General features: G+C 41.5%; 1 protein-coding gene across 3 annotated transcripts in view; it reads right to left on the bottom strand.

Moving 5' to 3' along the window:
* NEK4 (NIMA related kinase 4) overlaps positions 1–13970 on the bottom strand; it is an 83873-nt gene extending 69903 nt beyond the window's left edge. Inside the window, exons 1-4 of one of the 3 annotated variants that reach the window (XM_012527525.3) lie at positions 13692–13970; positions 11857–12123; positions 10681–10878; positions 10377–10484 (exon numbers count right to left, since the gene is read on the bottom strand). In XM_012527525.3, the coding sequence (XP_012382979.1) occupies positions 10377–10484; positions 10681–10878; positions 11857–12123; positions 13692–13784 (666 nt within the window). In that variant the 5' untranslated portion in view covers positions 13785–13970. The remainder of the gene's footprint in view (positions 1–10376; positions 10485–10680; positions 10879–11856; positions 12124–13691) is intronic. The other 2 variants (XM_004464438.3, XM_058292605.1) reach the window with 2 other exon arrangements.
* Positions 13971–14265: the final 295 nt, after the last annotated feature.

Below are 14265 nucleotides of genomic sequence, written 5' to 3'. Positions count from 1 at the left end.
AGACAAGGATGCCCACTGTCACCACAGTTATTCAACATCATACTGGAAATTTTAGCCAGAGTAATTAGGCAAGGAAAAGAAGTAAAAGTCACCCAAATTAGAAAGGAATAAGTAAAACGCCCCCTATTTGCAGATGACTTGATATATATAGAATATCCTGAACAATCTACAACAAAGCGACTAGAAACATAAATGAAATCAGCAAAGTGGCAGGGTACAAGATCAACATGTAAAAGTCAGTAGTGTAAAAAAAAAGTCAGCACTAATATACACTATAAACTAATAATAAACAACCTGAAGAGGAATTTTTTAAAACATTCCATTTATAATAGCAACAAAAAGAACCAATTTTCAGATGGATTAAGTAGGCAGGGCTCAACTCTCTCACAAAAACAATGGAGGAAGGGCAAAAAGTTGTCCAAGGGAACTGCTTTGGGGAATCTACAGACTAGGAGAGTGCTGCACATCCTTTAGGAGGGTGAGGGACAGAGAAACAAAGAAGCTGAAATGAAAACCATGAGTTACTATCCCTTGCAGCCAGGAATGGCACCCATCCCCCACTCTCAAGGCAAAGAGCTTGGATAAAACCCGTGGCTCAATGCAACCAACTAAGAGGGGAAAAGATGTCAACCTCCCTGGGAAGAGGGAGGGTATGGCAGAAGGTGGAAAGCAGTTTCTCTTCAGTCAATTTGGCCAGCAGAACCTGCTTTATTTATTTTTAAAAACATTTATTTATCTCTCAGCCCTCTTCCCTGCCTCCATTGTCTGCTCTTGTGTCCATTTGCTGTGTTTTTCTGTGTCTGCCTGTATTCTCATTAGGAGGCACTGGGGATCTGTGCCTCTTTTTTTTTTTTGAAGATTTATTTATTTATTTAATTCCGCCCCCTCCCCCGGTTGTCTGTTCTCTGTGTCTATTTGCTGCGTCTTGTTTCTTTGTCCGCTTCTGTTGTCGTCAGCGGCACGGGAAGTGTGGGCGGCGCCATTCCTGGGCAGGCTGCACTTTCTTTCGCGCTGGGAGGCTCTCCTTACAGGTGCACTCCTTGTGTGTGGGGGTTCCCTACGGGGGGGACACCCCTGCGTGGCACGGCACTCCTTGCGCGCATCAGCACTGCACATGGGCCAGCTCCACACGGGTCAAGGAGGCCCGGGGTTTGAACCGCGGACCTCCCATGTGGTAGACGGATGCCCTGTCCATTTCCCCTGTGTCTCTTTTTCGTTGCATCATCTTGCTGCATTAGCTCTCCATGTGTGTGGCACCACTCCTGGGCAGGCTGTGGTTTCACACGGGGTGGCTCTCCTTGTGCAGGGGCCACTCCTTGCACAGGGGACACCCTTATGCAGAGGCATCCCTGAGTGGGCCGGCACTTCTTGTGCGTGGCAGCACTGGGTATCAAACCCTTGGACCTCCTATATGGTAGGTGGACACTCTATCTGTTAAGCCACATCTGCCTCCCCAGAACCTGCTTTAAAACTCAGCTCTGGCCAAACCAGAATCACAGGCAAGTAGAGGCTAAAAGAGATATCTCCATGGAAAGATTCACCAATGAACACCGCCTGCTGGCCAGCTGGGAAACTGCAAGGAAAAAAAACACCTTCAGGGGTCTCTTGTCCCAGAAACTTGGATCAGATCTGTAGCCCAGTAGTGAGTCCCTGGACCTAGTTTGATTACTAAAGCTGGGCAATTTTAAAAACTTAGAATAACTTGAACCAAAAATAAAAGAAGAGCCATGAAACAAAACCACTAGGCGAGAGAGAAATTGACCATGGTGTAAACTCACCAACATACTCAGATGCCTAGACACCAGCAAAAAATTACAAACCATACTAAGAAACAGGAAAAGATGGCCCAGTCAAAGGAACAAAACAAAAATCCTGATGAGACACAGGATTTAAGACAACTAATCCATGATAATCACACTAATTTCCTAAATCAATTCAAGCAGTTGAAGGAAAATATGACTAAAGAGATAAAGTTATATTAAGAAATGGGGTGAACATAAAGAACAAAGTGAAAGCCTGCAAAGAAAAGTAACAGTGTTTATGGGAATGAAAAACACACAATGGATGGGATTAAAAATACATTAAAGGCATACAATAGCAGAATTGAATTGATGGAGGACAGAATAAGTGAATTGGAGGACCAGGCATCTGAACTTTAAAAGAACAGAAAGAGAAAAGAATGGGGAAAATGGAACAGGGTCACAGGGAATCAAATGATACCACAGAATGAACAAATATTTCCCCTGGAAACATATCACTGTCCCAGAAGGAGAAAGAACAGAAAAAGGATAGAAATAATATTGAGAAAATAATGACTGAAAACTTCCCAATCCATATGAAAGACATAAATATCAATATCTAAGATAAAGACAGTGCACCCCAAACAGAATAAATTCAAATAGACCTACTATAAGACACCTACTATTCAGAATGACAAACACCAGAGATATAGAGAAGATTCTGAAGGCAGCAAGAGAGAGAAAAACAATGCATCACATACAAGGGAACCTCAAAAGACTAAGTGCTGATCTCTCATCAGAAACCATGGAGGTTATTGCTCAAATGTAGCCACTCTCTAAGCTAAACTCAGCATATAAAAGCATTACCTCCCCCACCACCCCAGCATGGGACATGACTCCCAGAGATGAGCCTCCCTGGCACCAAGGGATTACTACCAAGCACAGCTCGTGGTGCAACTAGAAGAAGACCTTGAGTAAAAGGGGGAAATGACAAAGACAAATAAGTTTCTTTAAGAGACTTCAAAATGAGTCGGGAGGTTATCGGTGGGATGGCATTTATGCACATCTCAGCAGGATCTCACAGACAGCCAAAGTAGATACTACCCCAAGTAGTAGGACTCCTGAAGGCTCCAGAGATATCCAGGTCCTATGGCCATGGCAGATGGCTCCAGAATTTGGTGCCTTACCTGCAGGCCCTACTTTGGAGTTTGGAAGTTCACAACTGTTATTATACACCTATCGTCCATGTATGTTCATGTATAAATGATATAAATAATAATAATAATGATAGGGTGGGTTGGGGTAAATACACCAAATATAAGATATCTTGGTTAGTAGTAATATTCTGAGGATGTTCTTTCATCATTAGGTAAAAATGTTCCACAACAATGCAAGGTATTGGTGGTAGGGTGAGGTATGAGAGCACTGTATGATGTTATGTATGTTTGTTTTGTAAGTTCACAACTATTACTACACACTTACTGTTTTTTTAACACTTGTTTATGTATGTTTATGTATGAGTGGCATCCTTCAAAAAGAGAACAACACCCAAAAAAAAAATGTCTTTAAAAAGAATGAAGTTGAGGGAAGTGGACTTGGCCTAGTGGATAAGTGGATAGGGTGTCCGTCTACCACATGGGAGGTCTACGGTTCAAACTCTGGGCCTCCTTGACCTGTGTGGCGTTAGCCCATGCGCCGAGCTGATGCGCGCAAGGAGTGCCATGCCACGCAGGGGTGTCCCTGCATAGGGGAGTCCCATGCGCAAGAAGTGCACCCCATAAGGAGAGCCACCCAGGGCAAAAGAAAGTGCAGCCTGCCCAAGAATGGCGCCACACACACGGAGAGCTGACACACAAGATGACGCAACAAAAAGAAAACACAGATTCCTGTGCTGCTGACAACAGAAGCAGACAAAGAAGAACACACAGCGAATGGACACAGAGAACAAACAACGGGGGGATTGGGGGGAAGGGGAGAGAAATGACTACAAAAAAAAAAAAAAAAGAATGAAGTTGAAGGACTCTCACTTCCTGACTTTAAATTGTATTACTTAGCTAGAGAGGTAAAAACAGCATAGTACTGGCATGAAGTAGACATACTGACCAATGGAACCAAATCGAGAATTCAGAAATAGACCCTCATATCTATAGTCAAGCGATTTCTGACAAGGCTGTCAAGTCCACCCAGCTGGGCCAGAACAGTCTATTTAACAAATTGTGCTGGGAGAATTGGATATCCATATCCAAAAGAAAGAAAGAGGACCCCTTTCTTACATCTTATATAAAAATTAACTCAAAATGGATCAAGGACCTAAAGATAAAAGCTACAACCATAAAACTCCTAGAAGAAAATATAGAGAAACATCTTCAAGATCTTGCAGTTGGTGGTAGTTTCTTAAACCTTAGCATGAGCAATGAAAGAAAAAATAGATAACTAGGACTTCCTCAAAATTAAACACTTCTGTTCTTCAAAAGACTCTGTCAAGAAAGTAAAAAGGCAGCCTACTCAATGGGACAAAATATTTGGAAATCACCTATCTGATAAGGTTTGATACCTGTGTTATATAAAGAGATCATCTAACTCAATCCAATTAAAAAATGAGCAAAAAACTTGAATCGACATTTCTCCAAAGAGGAAATACAAATGGCAAAAAGCACATGAAAAAATGCTCAACATTACTAGCTATTAGGGAAATGCAGATCAAAATTACAATGAGATACCATTTCACACCTTATAGAATGACCATTATTAAAAAACAAAAACAGACAGAAAAAAAAAGAAAAAACCCACACAACTGAAAACTACAAGTGCTGGAGAGAATGTGTAGAAATAACACGGCATCACTGTTGGTGGGACATAGAATGGTGCAGACTCTGTGGAAGAGAGTTTGGCACTTGGCGGTACCTCAAGAAGCTGAATATAGAACTGTCTAGAACTGTCCATATGATCCTGCGATCCCATTACTAGGAATATATTCAGAAGAACTGAAAGCAAGGACACAAACTGACATTTGCACACCAATGTTTGTAGGAGCATTATTCACAATTGCTAAAATATGGAACCAGCCCAGGTATCCATCAGCTGATGAATGGATAAACAAAATGTGGTATATACATAAAATGGAGTACTATTCAGCTGTAAAAAGAAATGAAATTGGGATGCATATGACAACATGGGTAAACCTTGAAGATATTATGTTCAATGAAATAAGCAAGACACAAAAGGATAAATATTGTATGGCCTTACTAATATGAACTAAATATAATGAGTAAACTCACAGAGCATTGCTTACTAAGAGACAGAAAATGGTTTGAGAATGAGAGCTGAAGCTTAATGTATACAGAATTTTTAATAAGTTTTATTTAAAAAGTCTGAAAAGTGTGGAAATGAATAGTTGATGATAACACATTACAGTGAGTATAACGAACACTGCTAATTTATAAATGTGAGTGTGGCTGAAAGGGGTAGTATGTAGACATAAAAGTCAATTGAAAGGAAACCAGACAATAACCTAGGGAACATAAAACAGCGATTTCAGTGGTGGGTGAAGATTGTGGCTAAATATAAGATATAAGTATAAATATAAGAATGCTCTTCTCTTACAAAGTGCTAAGAATATGCTGATATATAGGACAAGTACAACTAATGTAACTTATAGACAATAGTTAACAGTAACACTATAATATTTTTGCAGCAATAGCAAAGAAGATATAGCAATTCTAAGGGACAATAGGGGGGTATAAGCCAGTGTGGGATTTTTCATTTTGCAGTAATGAAAACGTTGTAAAATTGACTGGGATGATGACAGCACAATTCTGTGATGAAAATGAGAGCCACTGAGTGTACCCTTTGAATAGATTGTACAAGGCATGTGACTGTTCAACACAAAGAATCCTGTGGTGAAAGATGGACTGTGGTTAACAGAATATGAGAACGTTCCCTCGCGAAGTATAACAAACATATACTACTAATACAGGATTTTAATAATCAGGTGGATTGAGGGAAAATACGCCAAATATAAGATATGGGTTATAGTTAATAGCACTATCTTAACAGTGTTCTTTCATAGTTTCTGATAAATGTTTCATAACAATGCAAGGTGTTGGTGTGGAGTGATATAAGACCCTGGTATGATGTTATGCATGTTTATTTTGTAAGTTCACGACTTTCATTATACACTTATTGTTTATATATGTACACCAGTAAAATTTAAAAAATAAAAAGAACCAAATACTTAGGAATGAATTTAACAAGGATGTTAAGGACTTGTGCCTGGAAAACTACAAAACATTCCTAAAAGAAATCAAAGAAGACCTAAATAAGTGGAAAGACATTCCATATCCATGGATTAGAAGACTGAAGAATGTCAATTCTATTCAAAGTGATTTACAGATTCACTGTAATCCCAATCAAAATTCCAACAGCCTTCTTTGCAGAAATGGAAAAACCAATCATCAAATTTATATGGCCTTATTAGGGCCCCAAAAGCCAAAGTCTCTTGAAAAGAACAAAATTTAGGACTCACACCTCTGAGTTTTGAAACTTACTACAGAGCTACAGTTATGAAAGATCACTGAACTGGCAAAAGGACAGACATATAAACCAATGAACTCAAACTGAGAGTTCAGAAATAAACCCTCAAAGTTATAGCCAATTGATTTTTGACAAGAGCGTCAAGTCCACTCAATGGAGAAAAAATAGTCTCTTCAAAAAATGGTGCTGGGAAACTGGATAGGCAAAAGAATGTAGGTGGACCCTCACACTAAATACAAAACTAACTCAAAATGGAATCAAAGACCTAAGTATAAGAACCAAAACTATAAAACTCCCAGAAGAGAGTTATACAGGGCATATGCCCAGGGTATATGGTAATGTCTATATATACTCATAGTGGAAACAATTAAAAACAACAGCTGGGGGGGTACTGGCTCCTGGCCGGGGGGTCACTGTTGTGGGCCCTGGGAGAGCAGCGGCAATCCTCCAGGTGCAACGGCAAGAACCAGGAAGGAAGGAGGGCCCAAGAGTGGGCTCTTGATACTAATGGCTACACTTTTGAGCCTATGCACCTGCAATAAGAACAAGGCCTAGAGTAGCATTGTGCCTGGGGGTTTCCTCCTGACAGCCTTCATGTTACTCAAATGTGGCCACTCTCACAGCCAAACTCAGCATGTAGATGTAATGCATTCCCCCCAGCGTGGGACACGACACCCGGGGATGAGCCTCCCTGGCACCGAGGGATCACTACCACATACCAGCTGAAGAAGCAACTAGAAAATGACCTTGAATCAAAGATTCAATGCGGAACAGCAGAATATACCTGTCTACATATAATAACATGACTTCGGGAAGCGGTTTGACCTAATGTAAGGGGGAAATGGAAAGGAGAAATGAGATTATAAGGCTGTGAGTCTCTAAAAAAGAGTCTGGAGGTTGTCAGAAGGAATACCCCTATGTACAACTGAACAGAGTCTAAGAGACAGATAAGGTAGATACAACCCCAGGTATTGGTTCTTTTGAGGGATAAAGAGACCCACGGGTTCTATGGTCATGGCAGAAGGGGTTCACTGCCATGACAGATGGCCCTTCTTTGGAGCTGGTGTTTCTGCGTGATGGAAATGGACTCAGAGGGGATCTCTTTTCACAAGACTTGCATGCTACTTTATTGGAATTGTAGTTGGTGCTGGGTTTAAGATATATGTAGGGGATTTGAATCTCTGGACTGATAATATGACACCCAGGCCCAGAGCCTCAACAGACTTCAGCTCCTACACTTTGACTTATTGGACTTACTCCACTCAGCTAACATGGAGTTGAAGAAGGTCAACCACCACAACATGGAGCCTAGAGTGTCTACAACTAGAAGCAGGAAGAGTGCATCCAGTACCCATGTGCAATCTAAGCCCTCACTTGACATAGGTGTGCAATGGACACAACCAATCCAATGTCCACAGAGAAAATGTGGAATGGGTGTGGGAACGGTAGCCATGGGGGCTGCTGGGTGTGGGGAACGGGAGGAAGAGATGAGATGTGGAGGCGTTTTCGGGACGTGGAGTTGTCCTGGATAGTGCTTCACGGACAATTACGGGACACTGTAGATCCCCCCAGGGCCCACTGGATGGAACGTGAGAGAGTCTGGGCTATGATGTGGACCATTGACTATGGGGTGCAGTGATGCTCAGAGATGAACTTACCAGGTGCAATGGATGTATCACGATGATGGGAGAGAGTGTTGCTGTGGGGGGAGTGGGGGGCGGGGGCGGTGGGGTTGAATGGGACCTCATATATTTTTTTTAATGTAATTTAAAAAAATAATAATAAATAAATATTTAAAAAATAAAAAATAAAAAAAATAAAACTCCTAGAAGAAAACACAGGGAAGCATCTTCAGGACCTTGTGTTAGGCAATGGTTTCTTAGACTTTGTAAGAAAAGCATGAGCAACAAAAGAAAAAATAAAGAGGACTTCGTTTAAATTAAAAACTTTCATGCATCAAAGCATTTATCATGAAAGTAAAAAGACAGCCTATAGAATAGGAGAAAATATTTGGAAACCACATATCTGATAAGGGTTTAACATCCAGATTATATAAAGAAATCTCACAACTCAACAACAAAAATGACAAAAAACACAATTTAAAAATGGGCAAAAGAATTGAACTGACATTCTCCAAAGAAGAAATACAAATGGCCAATAAGCACATGCAAAGATGCTCAACATCATTTGCCATTAGGGAAATGCAAACGAAAACCACAATGAGATCTACTCCACACACACCAGAATGGCTGCTAATCAAAAACAAAAACAAACAGAAAATTACAAGTGTTGGAGAGGATGTGGAGAAATAGGAACACTGATTCATTGTTGGTAGGAATGGAAAATAGTATAGCTGGTGTGGAAGACAGTTTGGCAGTTCCTCAGAAAGCTAAGAATAGAATTACCATATGACCCAGCAATCTTACCTGTAGGCATATACCGAAAAGAATTGAAAGAAGGGATTCAAAAAGATATTTTCACATCAATTTTCATACCACCAATATTCACAATTGCCAAAAGACAGAAGCATCCCATGTGTTTATCAAAAAATTGTAAACAAAATGTGGTATATACATACAATGGAATATTACGCAGCCATAAAAAGGAATGAAATTCTGATACTTGCGAAAACATGGATGACCCTTGAAGACATCATGTTGAATGACATAAGCCAGACACAAAAAGGACAAATATTGTAGGATCTGATAAGAAATAATGAGAATAGGCAAATTCATAGAGCCATAAACTAGGATACAGATTACCAAAAGCTGGGGTGGGGGCAGAGTATGAGGAATTAATGCTTAATTGGTAAAGAAAAGTTTTGATAATGGATGGTAGTGATGGTAGTACATTGTGAATATAATTAACACCCCTGAATTGTATATTTGAACATGGTTAAAGGAGAAATTTCAGGTTGTATATGTTACCAGAATAAAAATTTTAAAAACCTTAGAACTGTAAAACATAAATAGTGAACTCTAATGTAAAGTAGGGAGTATATACAGTACTATATATGATGCAAACTATAATCATAGATTTAACAGTATAATTATAAAATAATTACAATAATAGTTTTTCATCAACTAACATAGGTACTATACTAACACAAAGTGTTACTAATAGGGAAAAACTGTATGTGTGGGAAGGAAATAAATGGGAATTCTATATTTCCTGCATGATTTTTCTGTAACCTACAACTTATCTAATTTCAGAAAAATTAAATGAAATTTGGGGGAAAAAAAGGTACTGATCTAGAAAGACATCCTTCAAAGATTAAGTCAAAAAAGTGAGTTGTAGACCGATCTGTACAGTCTGATTCCATATCAGTTTCTCTTTTAAGTATCTGTAAGTATATATGTGAATATGCACCCGGAGTTATATCTGTATAAAGACAGGAAAATTCAGGAAGACCGTGCGCCAAATTGCTAGGAATCGTTATCTCTGGGGGATGGAAATGGATAGAAGGAGAGGGGAATATTCACTCCTTTTTTGTTTGATTCTTTAAATAGTGGAATTATATGCAATTTTTACTTTTTCAATTAAAAAATTAAATGCATCTCGGTATAGTATTAAAATCCTTAGATGATTTATAGTTTGAAAGCTTAATGATGCCTGGATGCCTGACACTGCAAAGAGCAACTAGCCTCTTAGGAACCAACATATAAAATTAGACACTCCTGGATCCACATGATACACAATGATTTCTGCAGTTCTTAACTGGTTACCAGCAATGGTGATGATTAACATAGGCACAAGACGTTCAAACAGAGTGGGCCCATTTTAAATGAGAAAGCTCATTTAACCACAAGCTGCTTAGGAAAAAATACCAATACCCTCTTGGGGTATCTGCACATCCTGTGGTTACAAAGTAGAGGTCTTCACTAAGTGGATTCCTTCGATTCATTAAGCCTCCTTTACAAATTTATATTAAGAAACAATCAATCCCCCTTCTCCAGCTCAGCCTTCCCTACAGAAAGGAGCCTCTGATCTTAACCATCCACCCAACGTCAATTATACTCACCTTTGTCAGTAGTTATTTATAAAACAGCATCAAATAAGCCTTGCTCCAACATTACAAACAACGAGTTTTAGAATTTTCTTTACCTTTCCTTCAATAATCCGATAAACTAAAGAATTCATGTCTTTTGCGTTGAAAGCATGCTTCAGGGTGGCCATTTCATAAACGCAGCATCCCAAAGCCCAAACATCAGACTAGAAAGAAAAACAGTAAATGGTTCAATGTCAGGGGGCCTTATTTACATTTTTTCCCCTTAAAAAAAGCAAAAAGAAAAAGCATTTTCCTCAAACATTCACAGATAATTCTCCTGACTTAATATTTTTATGGGCTATGAAATTATGAATGCTGTCCTAGAGGCAAGGTGAATCAGCACACAGAACCCAATCCTACCTTATAATTGTAAGGTTTGTTTGAGAACAATTCAGGACTCATGTAGTAGGGTGTGCCGATGAGGGTGCTAGCCATGTCACAGTGGTTCTCTAACACTCGGGCAATTCCTAGATCGCCCACTTTGATGATGTTTGTCCTTGTTAGGAAGACATTTTGAGTTTTCAGATCTCGGTGAAGGATGTGTTTTTCATGTAAATACTGAGGAGAGAAATAAAATTTCATTAAATACAAATACATTTACTTATTTATTCCTAGTTTCTTATATAGCATTGGCAATTACATGAGTTAAAGATCCTTAGTTACCTAACTATGAAAACACTATTGTCTTATAATCTGTAAATAAAAGGTCTAAGTTATACCTTCCAAAGTAATTTCTTAATTACTTAAATATCCTTCCAAAGTAAGAAAACTAAGTTTCATGCATTTACTTGCCCAGGACCCTTCATAATTGTTCCCTGGGTACCTTGACAATTACACCATTTTAGCATTACAAGGATCCAGTTAAAAATATGCTTACAAATTCCCACTGGAGGTAACTTATACAAGGTCAGATGCACACTCCCGACAGACCCATGAAATCCTCAGCTTAATAATTTCAAAATCAATATTATAGCAAAATCACTTATAACTAGAGAGAATACTTTAGAATTTAAACAGCAACTTGATTACTTCTGGACTATTCTGCTCATACAGAGTAGCATTTCATAAAGTCTCACTATTGACTATGTATAAATTAAAGCACCAATTTGTTTTGCATTTCTACCCATCCTGCCACAGTAAGGTTAAAGCCCAAATTCCCACAATTTATGCCTATTAATTAATTAGCCCAGCCACTTTCAGCACAATACAGCTGTCTAGCTTTTAACAAACATGATCACTCTTTGCTCTTTCTCAACTCAGGAACCTTAAAATTGACTTTGCTTTAAATATTAAACGAATGGAGAATTGGTTTCCCCTGCAATTAGGAATGAAACTCATGTCTACTTCAATGTAGATATCACTCATTCACAAATGTTCCAATGCTACAGCAAAAGGGAAAAGATGTCTTTCATGAACTGGATTTTCCAAAAAGATATCATTTTTCATATAAGCATTTGGGGGAAAAAAATCTTAAAATGCACCTGCCACTCCCCTGCCACCCTCGAGCAAATGGGATGCTGTGAGCCAGGACAGTACCTGCAGAGCCATGGCGATCTGAACAAACCACTCCACCACCTGACTCTCAGGCAGAAGCTGGCCCCTCTGCTCCTTGAGCTTTCGGTACAGATCCCCTCCTTCACAGAAGCCCATGACAATGTAGAGCAGACCGTCCCCTCCCTCCCATGACTCCTTGTAGGTGACAATGTTGGGGTGCTTCAGCTGAGACAAGAGCTGTGCTTCCTGCTCCGCAGCTCGCCGCTCTCGGCTGGAAGCATTTCTCAGGTTTAGTCTTTTGATGACATACTGCAAGGAAGACATGTGTTTTTACCATGTGCAAGTAAACACAGTTTTTCAGGTTCAGAAATATATTAGGGCTCTCCTAAACATCCTTCTGGAGCCTGTCAAACAACCTATTTGCTTTGTTTTCACAAAGCACAAAATTGGCAAAAAGGTTTGCTATCACTAAAGATACATTTTTTTACAAGTTAGACTACACCTGGGTGGGATCACAAAAAATTATCCTCTATCCTTTTCATCTGCATTTTACAATTTCATTAACGGCTAAAAAATGACTCCAAGTTAATATACCACTGGATCAATCATAAAATCTGTGGTAGAGAATCTTTAATCTCTAAATTTCCCCTAAAAAGGGACACAAAATGTGTTTTGAATATCCAGCTGCTGACAGAATAGGTCCATGGTTTGCACTGATACTCAGAGGGATCCATGGCCCAATAAGGTTAAAAATTACTGAACATACAAAATCATTCCCACTGTGATAAAACCAATAAATATCCCTAACACCTAATACATTGCCCTTGATCAACTGAAAGACCATACAATTCATTCATGCAATAGACATACATAAACATGCTTTGTAAAATGTAAACTACTGTTCAAATGTGAGGGGCTATTATTACAGCCAGTTCCCCACTCCCTCACTGCCTACTAAACACATCCCTCTGCCTGAGCTTGTACTGCAGGCTGGGCAGCCAGCACCTGAGTCAAGGATCAAGGGGGGAGAGGGTCTTACACTTAGGGGAGATATCTCCTCTCAGCTTGCCTGGGGCAGCCCAGTTTATGTCTGTGGCCTGGTGTAATTATTAATAGCATCCTTTTATTTTCAAATGTGCCCCAGTTTGTGCAATATATTATATGGTCCTCCTATTTAGAAATCACATTAATGAACTGGTTTATTATCCTGACAGTGAAGGGTGAAAATGTGCTTTAAGCAAAGAGGAGTGACGATATCAGATTTAAGTTTTAGAAAGATCACTGTGGCTGCAGTAACGAGGTCGGAGTAAAGAAGAACAAGTCAGGAGGCAAGGAGACCAGTAGGGAGGCTATGGCCATGGATTAGCTAGACACAATGGTGTCCTGGATTGGAGTGGTACCCGCAGAGACAGAAGGCCTGTGGGCTTGGTGGTAGATGAATACAATCAGAGAGGAGGGGGGTAGGGCAAGCAGGACTCCCCACTCGCTGAAATGGGGGACATGGGGTTGGTGGGATGACGATGAATTGAGTTTTAAGTGCGCCCAGCAGTCTGGAGGTCAGAAGTTAGGGGCCCCTCCTCCAAGTAATGCTTGCCAGCCGCTGCGTTAGGTCCTGGGAATACATGGTCCCTACTCTCACGGAACTGCCGTGGGGGATGGAATGGGGACTCAAGCACGCAAATGAATAAGACAAAGGAAAAGTACAGGGAGTTTGGGGAGCCCATTACAGGGGGCCTGGCTTAGTCTTGGGGGTCAGGAACTACTTCCCGAAGGAAGCGCCACCCAACGTGAGCCCCTTACGACCACCCCGGGCCTGGGCCTTTGGACGGCGCACCCCTGCCTGCCCCCCGCCCCTGCCGGGCCCCGGCACCGCCGACCTGCCTGCCGTCCCGCCGGTGCCTCACGAGCGTCACCTCCCCGTAGCTGCCCCTGCCCACCGCCCGCAGGTAGCAGTAGGCGGCCAGGGGCATGTTCCCGGAGCGGGCCCACAGCGGGATGCGGCGGCGGCGGGCAGGGCAGCAGGCCGCGGAGGAAGGCCCCGCTCATGCCCGAGAGACCGCGGGGGCAGCGGCGGCCCGGCCGGGGCGGAAGCACACAGGCCGGGCCCTCGGCGACGCCGCTACCATAGCGATTCCGACAGGCACCGCCCCGCGCACGCGCCTCCGCTCCCGGAGGACCCGCCATAGAGACGAGGAGGGGCCAGAGCGGTCCCGCCGCCCCAGGAGGACCCGCCCGAGAGCCGAGGCCCTCCCACCCCGCCCCCGTCCTGGGCCGCAGCCTCCCGGCGTGCGCGCTCCCGGCGGCGGTTGTCCCGGAGGTTCGCGGCAATAATGAGATCGCGGAAGCTCGCGCTGACTGAGCACTTCCTTGCTCTAGGCGTTTTAAAGTATTGTTCATTCGTTACTGGAATATTATTGACACACACCCCCACCCGGCTATGACCCAGGCAAA

This window comes from Dasypus novemcinctus, unplaced genomic scaffold, assembly GCF_030445035.2.
Source record: "Dasypus novemcinctus isolate mDasNov1 unplaced genomic scaffold, mDasNov1.1.hap2 scaffold_157, whole genome shotgun sequence".
Lineage (NCBI taxonomy): Eukaryota > Metazoa > Chordata > Mammalia > Cingulata > Dasypodidae > Dasypus > Dasypus novemcinctus.
This window is presented reverse-complemented; position numbering and strand designations above follow the sequence as displayed.